This window comes from Amblyraja radiata, chromosome 9, assembly GCF_010909765.2.
Source record: "Amblyraja radiata isolate CabotCenter1 chromosome 9, sAmbRad1.1.pri, whole genome shotgun sequence".
Taxonomy (NCBI): Eukaryota; Metazoa; Chordata; class Chondrichthyes; order Rajiformes; family Rajidae; genus Amblyraja; species Amblyraja radiata.
In genome coordinates this window covers 1,054,016-1,067,070 of record NC_045964.1, presented here as the reverse complement: position 1 = coordinate 1,067,070, position 13,055 = coordinate 1,054,016, and the positions used below count along the sequence as shown (strand labels likewise).

Genomic DNA, 13,055 nt, shown 5'->3' with positions numbered 1-13,055 from the left:
GAGGTGGTTAGTGTGTGTGTGGGGGGGGGGGGGGTGGGGGGTGTTTAGTGTATGTGTGACGCTGCAGGCTACCCCCCCTCCGCAAACGAGCGTTGAGGGGACGGGACCCAATGTGTCCCCCTTGGTTCATAAGGTTCATTTATTGTCACATACACCAATTGGTGTTGTGAAATTCAAGTTGCAATTGCATGCCAAGTTGACATTAATAAGAATACAACATAACATTAGAACGAAATTTAACATAAAACATATGTTAGTGTAGTGTAGTCGGGCCTATTTGAGGCCTCCGCAGCCGCCGCTCCAGGGCCTGATGTTTCATGCCCTTCATGCCGGTGATGGTGCTCCGGCGTCGGGAGAACCCTCACAGCGGCTTGGGATGCCTGGAACGGCCGCTTCGTTACCGGAGACCGTGGCTTCCGGCGCTAGATGGAGCTCCACCACTGGTGACCTCGGCGAGAGATCCCAGGCTCCCGATGTTAAAGTCAGCGCCGCCGCCCGCGGCTGGCCGCTCCGCAGCTCCGCGATGTTTCATCGGCGGTCCCAGCTCACCGGAGCTCCAGCGCGGAGACCCGGGCAAGCCATCGCCCGCTCCGCTCCACGATAGCGCTCCAGAGCTGTGCCGCCGCCGAAGCCGTGGTTCTGGCCGGTCCCCTCAGGAAACGCTGCTCCAGACCCTCTGGTAGGCCGCGAGGACGAGTCAAAGATGTTGCTTGGAAGAAAGCTGCTTCTCCGACCAGGTAGGGATTGAGAAATACAGTTTTTCCCTTCCCCCCACACATAAAAGAATAGACCTCCAAACAAAAACACTTTTTAACATACTAAACATTTATTTAAACGGAGTGAAAGGACAGACAGCTGCAGGCAGGGCAGCCATACCCAACTGGACGGCGCCCCCTACAGGGACTAACTTTACTGAACGTTTTTCCTTCCAATATTTAATATGTAAAATAATAAGTGTGTGTTCATGATTGTGTTTATAGTTTGTTTGGTTGTTTGTTTGTTTGTCTTTTTGCACACAGTCCGTGAGCATTGCCACTTTTCATTTCACTGCACATCTCGTATGTGTATTGACGAATAAACTTGACTTGACTTGACTTGACATTTTGAAGAGGGGACTTGGTCTAGTAATCCTTAAATTTCACAAGGCAGTGTCAAATCAAGTCATGATCTTGCTGGCTCTGTGACCAGGATCCTGGTGTATAGGCCCTGCGGAGAGGGGGTAAGGTCTATGTTCAGGACTGTACAGCCAGGCATTCGGGGGAGGGGGGGGGGGGGGAGTGTAGTTTCCATGTGCTCAGTCCCCATGCTCTATGACCAGGACTGCACAACGACGAGGCAGAGTACAGGAGAGAGATTGATAATCTGATGATGCGATACTGATGAGCGATACTGCCCAAAAATCATAGAGCGGAATCAAAGAGCATCATCAAAGAGCCCTATGATCTTTGCTGCTGCTGGTCTAGAAGTTTTGTTCTCAGTGTCCGCAGGACCAAACTTCTGTTGACCTCAGCAGGAGAAATCTAGTGCAGCGGATCACCACACGGTGGCAGTGTTGCCCAGGGTTTCGGGCCGAAACATTACCTATTACCTTCTCTCCATAGATGCTGCTGCACCCGCTGAGGATCTAACAAATAAAGGATCTAATTCTAATTCTCCAGCACTTTTGTGTACCCTCGATTTTCCAGCATCTGCAGTTCCTTCTTGAACACTTTGACCACGGAATAGACCGGCCTGCAGTGCGGCGCATCACCACAGGGGGCGGTGTTGTCCTGCAGTGCGGCGCATCACCACAGGGGGCGGTGTTGTCCTGCAGTGCGGCGCATCACCACAGGGGGCGGTGTTGTCATGCAGTGCGGCGCATCACCACAGGGGGCAGTGTTGTCCTGCAGTGCGGCGCATCACCACAGGGGGCGGTGTTGTCCTGCAGTGCGGCGCATCACCACAGGGGGCGGTGTAGTCCTGCAGTGCGGGCATCACCACAGGGGGCGGTGTTGTCATGCAGTGCGGCGCATCACCACAGGGGGCAGTGTTGTCCTGCAGTGCGGCGCATCACCACAGGGGGCGGTGTTGTCCTGCAGTGCGGCGCATCACCACAGGGGGCGGTTTGTCCTGCAGTGCGGCGCAGCACCACAGGGGGCGGTGTTGTCCTGCAGTGCGGCGCATCACCACAGGGGGCGGTGTTGTCCTGCAGTGCGGCGCATCACCACAGGGGGCGGTGTTCACGTCCTGTTGGTTGGAGGCGGAGCCGGAACAAGTTGGCGCCAAACTCCCTCCCTCACTCACTACCCGCAGCAGCAGCAGCGGTGGCGGCGGCGCAGAGGAGAGGAAGATGCAGAGAACCATCGCGTAAGAATCAACCTCCCCCCATCCCCTCCCCTCACTCACTCCCCGCCCGCTACACCCCCCCCCCCCCCACTCACTCACTCACTCACTCGTCTCCCGGCCGCCCGGCAGCGATGATGTGTGCGGGTCAACACCCCCTCCCTCCATCCATCCATCTCACCTCACTCACACCACAGGGACGGTGTCAGGGGTCGGGGGTCAGGGGTCGGGGGTGAGGGGTCAGGTTTAGCTGCACTCTGACCCCCCATTGCTCTCACCCACAGCTCGTTCTTCCAGCCCATGAAGGGAGGCGGCAACAAAGCGCAGCAAGATCCCAGGAAAGGACGGTGAGTCCGTCTCTCTCTCCCTCCCTCTCTCTCCCTCTCTCTTTCTCTCTCTGACCCGTCTCTCTCTCTCTTTCTCTCTCTCCCCCCCCCCCCACAGACGGAGAGAGCCTGCGCTGAAGCCTCGTGTCTCCACGACAGCCAGTGGATCCCCGGAGTCTCCGGTGCGGGCTAGGAGACGGAGGCCGGGCCGAGTGACCAGCGAGGAGGAAGATGGAGAGAGCGGGGAGGAGAGAGAGGATGAAGGAGAGAGCGAGGAGAAGATGGAGGAGAAGGGGGGAGAGGGAGAGAAAGGAGAGGAACCTCCTCAACTGGGATCGTCCCAAACTCAACTGGGAACTCCTCTCCCCATGGACATAGAGGTGACTCCCCCTCCCTTTCGCCTCTACCCTCTCCCCCCTCCCTCTCTCCCCCTCCCTCTCTCCCCCCTCCCTCTCCCCCCTCTCTCTCTCCCCCTCCCTCTCCCCCTCCCTCTCCCCCCCCTCTCTCTCCCCCTCCCTCCCCCCCTCTCTCTCCCCCCTCTCTCTCTCCCCCTCTCTCTCTCTCCCCCTCTCTCTCTCCCCCCCTCCCTCTCCTCCCCCCTCCCTATCTCCCCCTCTCTCTCTCCCCCTCCCTATCTCCCCCTCTCTCTCTCCCCCTCCCTCTCTCCCTCTCCCTCTCACCCCCTACTTCTCTCCCCCCCTCCCTCTCTCTCTCCCTTGCCCCGGTGTAAGGGTATTGTGAGGGGGACAGACAGATAGTGTGATGCCCGCAGTATGTTACCCAGTGGAGGGGAGTCGAGAACCAGACGACACAGAAAATCCCACAGCTTTTTATACTTGGATTAAAAACATGGGCAGCACAGTGGCGCAGCGGCAGAGTTGCTGCCTCACGGCGCCAGAGACCCGGGTTCCATCCCGACCACGGACACTGTCTGTACAGAGTTTGCACGTTCTCCCCGTGACCTGCGTGGGTTTTCTCCGGGTGCTCCGGTTTCATCCCACACTACAAAGACGTGCAGGTTCGTAGGTTAATTGGCTTTGGTAAAGTTTGTACATTGTCCCCTAGTGTGTGTGTAGGGTAGTGCTACTGTGCGGGGATCGCTGGTCGGCACGGACTCGGTGGGCCGAAGGGCCTGTTTCCATGCTGTATCTCTCAACTAAACTCTCTAAAGAGTGGGGGTTGAGAGCGGGGGGGGGGGGGGGGGGTGACTGGGGCTACTCACTCCTCTCCCCAATACTAACCCCGATCCCCCTCCCCCCCTGCAGTCTCCCCGACACGTCTCTGGTTCCCCACCAGGTTCCTGCGACCCCCACACGGCACAGGGACCCTCAGACTCGTCCCCAGGATCATCGGACCCCCAGCTGGAGGCACCCCGACGCCGCACAGGTAATGAGACCCCCCCCACTGCTCCCCCCCCTCCTCGTACCCCCCTCCCCCCCACTGCCCCCCTCCTCGTAACCCCCTCACCCCACTGCCCCCCCTCCCCCCAGTGCCTCCCCCTCCTCGTACCCCCCACTGGCCCCCCCCTCCTCGTACCCCCACTGGCCCCCCCTCTCCCCCCCATTACTAGTGCCCCCCACACCCCCCTCCCCACAGGAAGCATCTTAAAAGCTTTATACTCTCCCCCCAACTGTCTCCCTTTCCCCCGCTCTCTCCCCCTCTCCTCTCTCCCCCCTCTCCTCTCCCCCCTCTCCTCTCCCCCCTCTCCTCTCCCACCTCCCCTCTCCCCCACCCTCTCTCTCCCTCCCTCAGCCCGCAAGCAACTCCCGAAACGGAAGATGGAGGGGAAGCGACCGGAGAACGGACACGGGGAGAGGAGCGGAGATGGAGAGGGAGAGAGAGACGGGAAGAAAGAGAGAGACGGAGAGAGTCCGGCTAAACGAAGACGTACCCACGGTGAGAGAGGGAGAGAGACGGGGCAGGGCTCTCGCTTAACATTTTTCCCCTGTTGCCAGCCGGGCAACCTTGGCAGCTTTTTCGGTTGCCAAATGACAGTTTAGGTGGTCATTTAAGACCGTTTGCATGACGCGTGCGATAATGTGCTCGGACGAAGCGCGTAGTTACCAGTCGGAATTATACTCAATAAAGCATTCACATATTATTTCTGCTTCAAATAAAGTCACAAACTAACATATTCATGAATCAAGACATGATATATACCACAATGACATGCAGCAAAATTATAGTATGGTATCTCAACTCTTTTTACACATTGCAATGAATGCAATTTTTATTATTTCTTTCCACTTCCAAACAAAAATGTGGTTGGATTATTCAGTGTATGATCAACCTGTGTCAATAAATCCTGGACCTTGATAACATACATGCTTAACCATGCACACTACAGATTGATGCAAGCATGTTTTCTGTGAAGGACCGAAAATTATCATGACATGGCCATAGCATGGGTCGTTATTGCTATTGGTACAGAAACACTCTCACTTCCCACATAATTTATCCACAACAAAATATACAGGTTGCAAGGAAATTTCTAAAGGCATTTTATGATAATAGGTGTCAAAACTGACTATACCCATCTGACAGGTTAAACATTACACTAACTGACAAGAGATGGCCAAAGGACATAAATGCAGCAAATGTTTGGTAATATATTTAAAGGTATCAAGACGCCACATTACCAGACATTCAGATTAGATGTATGTGGCAATGAAGATACTGGAAGACTGGATAGACTTGGTTTGTACTCGCTAGAATTTAGAAGATTGAGGGGGGATCTTATAGAAACTTACAAAATTCTTAAGGGGTTGGACAGGTTAGATGCAGGAAGTTTGTTCCCGATGTTGGGGAAGTCCAGAACAAGGGGTCACAGTTTAAGGATAAGGGGGTATTCTTTTAGGACCGAGATGAGGAAAACATTTTTCACACAGAGAGTGATGAATCTCTGGAATTCTCTGCCATAGAAGGTAGTTGAGGCCAGTTCATTGGCTATATTTAAGAGGGAGTTAGATGTGGCTAAAGGGATCAGGGGGTATGGAGAGAAGGCAGGTACTGTATACTGAGTTGGATGATCAGCCATGATCATATTGAATGGCGGTGCAGGCTCGAATGGCCGAATGGCCTACTCCTGCACCTATTTTCTTTGTTTCTATGTCTATACCAAGTTTGTAAGCACCATTTAAAAAAAAGATTGTTGATAAACGCTGCTTCCATCATTCCCACTTCAGAATTAACATTAAAATTTCAACTGAAATATCTCCTGACCAAATTTGTGATGTATATGACTGACTGTAGAAGTAAAACCTGGATAAATATAGTTGTGAATGTTGCTCATTAAATAACTACAGTACTGATACTCCATATCAATGTTAGCTCTGAAGACATTTCCAGCACAATAGGGTTGGGAGGGGGGGGGGGGGGGGGGTGTATTAATCGGTGTGGCTTGGATGGATTGAGGCAGGGGAATTAGTGAGTGTTGGTTGGAGTAGGTAAAATTATGAGGGGAGAGCGCGGGGGATGTTAGTGGGGTTGAATGGGGGGGATCTGTGCAGGATGGATGGGGGGTGCAGTGCTGGATGGATGGGAAGGGGGGTCAGTACAGGATGAATTGGGGGACCAGTGTAGAATTGATGGGGAGTGGCAGGAGAATCAATGCGAGGTGGCTAGGGAGATCAGTGCAGGATGAATAGATGGTGGGGGGGGGGGAATAGATGGTGGGTGGGGGGGGGGGGACAGAACATCTTGGCAGGCGTGCGCGCATGCGCACACACACACACACACACGCGAGGCTTCTGTGAACGGTAATTTCAGCTCAATCCAGCGCTAAATGCAGCTCAATGTGCCTGTCTCGCCTACAGCCCGGACTCAATCCAGACAGGGCTGTTGGTTAACCTGGCGGGACAGGCAGAGTGAGCTGGGTTTTGCGCTGGCTGTGGGCCTGGGGGCACCGCACCCGTCAGACTCCCGACGCCTCTGGCCACCCCAGGGCGTGTGGAGGCTCTCGGGTGGGGACGGGGATGGTCCAGTGGCGGTTCGGCAGCGATTGCAGCGCCGGAGACCGGGATCGATCCTGGCTGCGGTGCAGGGCTGCCGAGAGTGTTTTGGCACGTCTCCCTCCTCCAATAACCACCCCCCCCCCTATTCTACTTCCGCCTCTGACCGACACCTCCCTCCTCCAAGGGTCTGTTTTGAAAGCGCCGTTGGCGGAGTGTTAGCAGCGGCCTTTATCAGTCCGGGCTGGGTGCGGGAGGAGATGGAGCCGTCGCCGCCGCCGCTGTTGCTGCTGTTGGGAAAAGGGGAAGTACAACGGGATCTGGGGGTCCTTGTTCATCAGTCACTGAAAGTAAGCATGCAGGTACAGCAGGCAGTGTAGAAAGTGAATGGCATGTTGGCCTTCATAACAAGAGGAGTTGAGTATAGGAACAAAGAGGTCAGGGCTTGAAATTAGCGGTTGCCCGGGTGCCAATGACCACCCAAAGTGCCGCCGGGCAACCTAAACGCCGAGTCATTTTGCCCAGCTTGGCACTGCAGATACTGGTTTATACCGATAGACACAAAAAACTGGAGTAACTCAGCAGGTCAGGCAGCATCTCTGGAGAAAAGGAACGTGACGTTTCGTGTCGGCGGCGGCTGTATTGCGGGGCAAAGATATCAAGTGCGTGGTGACGAAGTGTCGGAGCGAATGACGGGCCCCGAACAGCGCAGCAGCGGCCGCGACAGCGGCTCCACCTCCTCCTCCCGCACCCCGCCCGCCCTGATAGCGGCCGCTGCTTGCAAATCCGCTAATGGCGCTTTCAAAACAAACCCTCTCGCACGCCGAGGCCGGGAGGAGGGAGGGAGGGGGAGGCCTCCTTCTGCCGTCTGAAATCTGAAGTAGCTGCACCAAAGGTCCTATAGCTATAGGATGTTTGAGCTGCACAGCTCGGCCCCGCACCCTGCTGTCGGCTGGCGGAGGAGGGGAGGCGGTGGCGAGGAGGCGGCGGCACTTTGGCGTTGGACAGGGACGGCCAAGGCAGAGGGGCGATGTTGTTCGAGGAGCGCTGACCTTCCTTCCTCCCCAACTCCTCTGCCCCTTCTCCTCTCTCTCTATCTCTCTCTTGTACGCCCCCCTCCACCCCTCTTATCCTGGAACCCCTCCTCTCCATCCCGCACTGAACCCCATTCCCACTCTATTCAGTCCTCACTGACATCCCCTGTGCTCCCCTCCCTATCTAACCCCCCCCCCCCCATCTATTCATCCTGCACTGATCACCCTATCCACCTTGCATTGATTCTCCTGCCACCCCCCCCATCCATCCTACACTGGTTCCCCAATTCATCCTGCACTGAACCACCCATTCATCCCGTACTGACCCACCCTCCATTTATCTTGCACCGATCCCCCCCATCCATCCTGTAGTGGTCTACCCATTCATCTTTTACTGATCTCCCATCCATCCTGTACTGATCCCCTCATTAATCCTGTAGTGATCCCACATTCATCCTGCACAGACCCTCCGATCCACACTGTACTGACCCCCCCCCCCCATCCATCCTGTACTGACCCTCCCCCCCCCCATCCATCCTGTACTGACCCCCCCCCCCCCATCCATCCTGTGCTGACCCCCCCCCATCCATCCATCCTGTACTGATCCTCCCAATCAAGAAGAATGGGGGGAACAGTCTGAAGTAGGGGCTCGACCCGAAACGTTGCCTATTTCCTTCGCTCCATAGATGCTGCCTCACCCGCTGAGTTTCTCCAGCACTTTTGTCTACCCCCATCCATCCCGTATTGAACACTCCCATTCAACACCACTGACAGCCCCCGTGCTCTCCGCTCACAATTTTACCTACTCCAACCAACACGTACTAATTCACCTGCCTCAATCCATCCATTCTGCACCGACTGCCTTCTAACCCCCCCCCCCCCCCCCCCCCCCCCCCGCCATCTACCCACCCCGCACTGATTCACACACACCACACACACCCCCCTCCCTGACCCTATTGTCCTGGAAATGTCTTCAGAGCGAACATTGACTAAGTTTGATAACGGAATACAATCAAATGTGTTTTAATTCCCAATGTTATTATTTGTTTTAATCCATAAAGATGGATTAATTAAATTGTGAACATGTGAAACATTAAAACCGCAGTGTTCGATTGTCACTGCTACCGTTGACACGTTATTACAGAATTCATTTTAACGGCAAATCAATGCTCTTAATATGGAGTATCAGTACTGTCGTTATTCACTGAGCAACATTCACAACTATATGTTGGATTTATCCAGGTTTTACTTCTACAGTCAGTCATATACATCACAAATTTGGTCAGGAGATATTTCAGTTGAACATTTTTTTAATAATTACATTTTTTATTAGAAGTACAATAATATAATACATGAATAATATATTACATTTCATGTACAACTTCTTATTTTAAATTTAATAGTAAAAAAGAAAGTGAGAAAAGCCAGAAATAGAGAGAGAGAGAGAGAGAGAGAGAGAGAGAGAGAATATCATTTAAAGTAGTGATATTGTTAATTCGTGAAATAGTAAAACAAGAAATAACCCATAGAGCTGTATAGCCCGAAAGAGGAAACAAGGAAACAACAAGGTGAGATGAAGTAAGCAAAGAAAAGAATAGAGAAGAGAAAAAGTAGAGAGATTGAAAGGGATATACCTGCTTCGTATGTTTACCCACCCCTCACACGGTTATGACACAATTAATTTCTAAGGTTGCGTTGCACCATATGCTTGTAATAAGTCGATAAAAGGAGACCAAATCCTCAAGAATTGGTCTGATTTGCCTGATAGGAGGAATCTCATATCTTCAAGATGTAACATTTCCGACATATTTGAGATCCACATTTTGAGCGTTGGTGTGGGTGCGTTTTTCCAGAATTTAAGTATGTTTTTTTTGCCGATATATAGCCATAATTAAGTAAACATTTTTGAAACAAAGTCAGCTTACATCCGTCTTCCATTGATCCAAAGATAATCAGTTCTGTATTGGGGTTCAATTTTATTTTAAATAATTTTGTGAAGATTCCAGAAATGTCATTCCAAAATGTATGAAGGTTTATGCAGGAGACAAAAGAGTGTACTACAGTAGCTTCTTGAGATTAACATTTAGGAGAAACATTTGGAAACATTTTATTCAGTTTGGTTTTCGAGTAATATAATCTATATAACATTTTTAATTGAATTCAGTTGAAATGTTAACGTTAATTCTGAGGTGGGAATGATGGAAACAGCGTTTATCAATAATTTTATTTAAATCTGGTGCGTACAAACTGGATATCTTCATTGCTGTTCATAACATTTAATCTGAATATCCGGTAATGTGACGTCTTGACATCTTTAAACATATTACCAAAAGAACATTTGCTGCAGTTATGTCCTTTGGCCATCTCTTGTCAGTCAGTGTAATGTTTAACCTGTCAGATGGATATAGTCGGTTTTGACACCTATTATCATAAAATGCCTTTAGAAAATTCCTTGCAACCTATATATTTTGTTGTGGATAAATTATGTGGGAAGTGAGAGTGTTTCTGTACCAATAGCAATAACGACCCATGCTATGGCCATGTCATGATAATTTTCGGTCTTTCACAGAAAACATGCTTGCATCAATCTAGTGTGCATGGTCAAGCATATACGTTATCAAGGTCCAAGATTTATTGACACAATCATACGTTGAATAATCCAACCACATTTTTCTTTGGAAGTGGAAAGAACTAATAGAAATTGCATTAATTGTAATGTGTAAAAAGAGTTGAGATACTGTATTATTAATTTTGCTGCATGTCATTGTGGGATATATAATGTCTTGATAGGTGAATATGTTTAGTTTGTGAGTTATTTGAAGCAGAAATAATATGTGAATGTAGACAAAAGTGCTGGAGTAACTCAGCGGATGCGGCAGCATCAATGGAGCGAAGGAAATGGGCAGCGTTTCGGGCCGAAACCCTTCTTCAAACTGATGGGTTTCGGCCTGAAACGTTGCCTATTTCCTTCACTTCATAGATGCTGCCGCACCCGCTGAGTTTCTCCAGCACTTTTGTCTACCTTCGATTTTCCAGCATCTGCAGTTCCTTCTTGAACATAATATGTGAATGCTTCATTGAGCATAATCCCGACTGGTAACTACACACTTCGTCCAAGCACATTATCGCACGCGTCATGCAAACCGTCTTAAATGACCACCTAAACTGTCATTTGGCCGAAAAAGCTGCCTAGGCTGCCTGGCTGGCAACAGGGGAAAAAAGTTAAGAGAGAGCCCTGGAGGTCCTTCTGCAGTTGTACAGAGCCCTAGTGAGACCACACCTTGAGTATTGTGTGCAGTTCTTATCTCCAAATTTGAGGAAGGACATTCTTGCTATTGAGGGAGTGCAGCGTAGGTTCACCAGGTTAATTCCTGGGATGGCGGGACTGTCATATACTGAGAGAATGGAGCGGCTGGGCTTGTACACTGGAGTTTAGAAGGATGAGAGGATATCTTATTGAAACATATAAGATTGTTAAGGGTTTGGACACGCTAGAGGCAGGAAACATGTTCCCGATGTTGGGGGAGTCCAGAACCAGGGGTCACAGTTGAAGAATAAGGGGTAAGCCATTTAGAACGGAGACGATGAAACACTTTTTCACACAGAGTTGTGAGTCTAGAATTCTCTGCCTCAGAGGGCGGCGGAGGCAGTTTCTCTGGATACTTTCAAGAGAGAGTTAGATAGCGCTCTTAAAGATAGCGGAGTCAGGGGATATGGGGAGAAGGCAGGAACGGGGTACTGATTGTGGATGACCAGCCATGATCACATTGAATGGCGGTGCTGGCTTGAAGGGCCGAATGGCCTACTCCTGCACCTATTGTCTATTATACTGTGACCTCCCAACATCGCCCTCTTTCCCCTCAGGCAAGCAGCAAGACGGGGGCACGGAGAAGGAGGTCAAGGTGCAGGGGTCACTAGCTGAGACCCAGCATGAGGTCGAAGGTCGCCCGTGCCGTGATCACGGTCACCAGAAGGTCAAGGAGGAGCAGCGTCGGGGAGAATCCACCCGCTCTGGGGGAGAGGGAGCAGAGGTCACGGAGGACCAGGGGCCAAAGTCCAAAGGGCACGGAGACGGAGAGAAAGTGGAAGAGAAGAGAAAGTCTTCGTTCAGCAGCTTCTTCGGTAAGAAACCGAGGAGGGAGAGGAGAAGGAGAGAGGGGTGAAATGGAGAGGAGAGGGGGAGGGGGTGTATTGGGGGGAGGGGGTGCATGGGGGGGAGGGGGTGTATGGGGTGAGGGGGGGAGAGGCTGTATGGGGGAGGGGGTGTATGGGGGGGAGGGGGTGTGTGGGGGGGAAGGGTTGTATGGAGGGGAGGTATGTGTGTGTGGGTGAGTGTGTATGTATGTGTGTGTCAAGATTCAAGATGGCGGCTCTGCCTTAGCAGCTGCGGCTCGCCTGCAGTCTGTTTGTTTTTTCTTTTTTTTGTTTGTTCTTTTGTCGCGTTTTAGTTAATTTTTGGTTTTATTAGGTTGTGTATGTGTGTGGGTGGGGGGAGAAACGTGTTTTTGGTCTTTTCCTTCGGAGGGATGCGACTTCTGTTGTCGTATCCCCCGTGTCCGTCTCCGTCTGCGCCGAGGCCTAATAGCGGAGCTGGCGGCCTCGGAGCTGGGGCTGCGTTCCAGCGGCAGTGGCGACCCGACTTCGGAGGCTGCGCCACGGGCCAGTGGACGACATCGTCGGGAGCTCACGGGTCACAGGTTGGTGACCTGTTTTTCCGGAGTTCCCACGGCAACAGCTTTGTCCGCTGGACTGGAGGGCGGCAGCTTCGACCACCCTGGGCCGCGGAGTTTGAACCGGCCCGTTCGCGGAGCTCGGACTCAGCCGCGGGACTTACTAACTTACCATCACCCCGTGGGATCACAACAACGGAGGCCTGGATCGCCTCAGCGCAGAGGGATATCAAGGAGGGAAGAGACAAGGACTTTAAGATTTTTGCCTCCAACACAGTGAGGAGGTGGCTGGTGAACTCACTGTGGTGGATGTTAAATTTGTGTTTATTGTGTGTTTTGTTATTTTATTATATGTTCCCGATGTTGGGGGAGTCCAGAACCAGGGGTCACAGTTGAAGAATAAGGGGTAGGCCATTTAGAACGGAGACCATATAACCATATAACAATTACAGGTAACACTTTTTCACACAGAGTTGTGAGTCTGTAGAATTCTCTGCCTCAGAGGGCGGCGGAGGCAGGTTCTCTGGATACTTTCAAGAGAGAGCTAGATAGCGCTCTTAAAGATAGCGGAGTTAGGGAATATGGGGAGTAGGCAGGAACGGGGTACTGATTGGGGATGATCAGCCATGATCACATTGAATGGCGGTGCTGGCTCGAAGGGCCGAATGGCCCCCTCCTGCACCTATTGTCTATTATACTGTGACCTCCCAACATCGCTCTCTTTCCCCTCAGGCAAGCAGCAAGACGGGGGCA

The 13,055-nt window shown here is 51.8% G+C and overlaps 1 protein-coding gene across 1 annotated transcript in view; it reads left to right on the top strand.

The window, feature by feature from the left end:
- The first annotated feature begins 1,996 nt into the window (after positions 1 to 1,996).
- Positions 1,997 to 13,055, top strand: part of lig1 (DNA ligase 1) — a 35,318-nt gene continuing 24,259 nt past the window's right edge. The window contains exons 1-6 of the mRNA XM_033027777.1: positions 1,997 to 2,346; positions 2,607 to 2,669; positions 2,767 to 3,028; positions 3,914 to 4,034; positions 11,497 to 11,754; positions 13,035 to 13,041. Coding sequence (XP_032883668.1) covers positions 1,997 to 2,346; positions 2,607 to 2,669; positions 2,767 to 3,028; positions 3,914 to 4,034; positions 11,497 to 11,754; positions 13,035 to 13,041 — 1,061 coding nt within the window. The remainder of the gene's footprint in view (positions 2,347 to 2,606; positions 2,670 to 2,766; positions 3,029 to 3,913; positions 4,035 to 11,496; positions 11,755 to 13,034; positions 13,042 to 13,055) is intronic.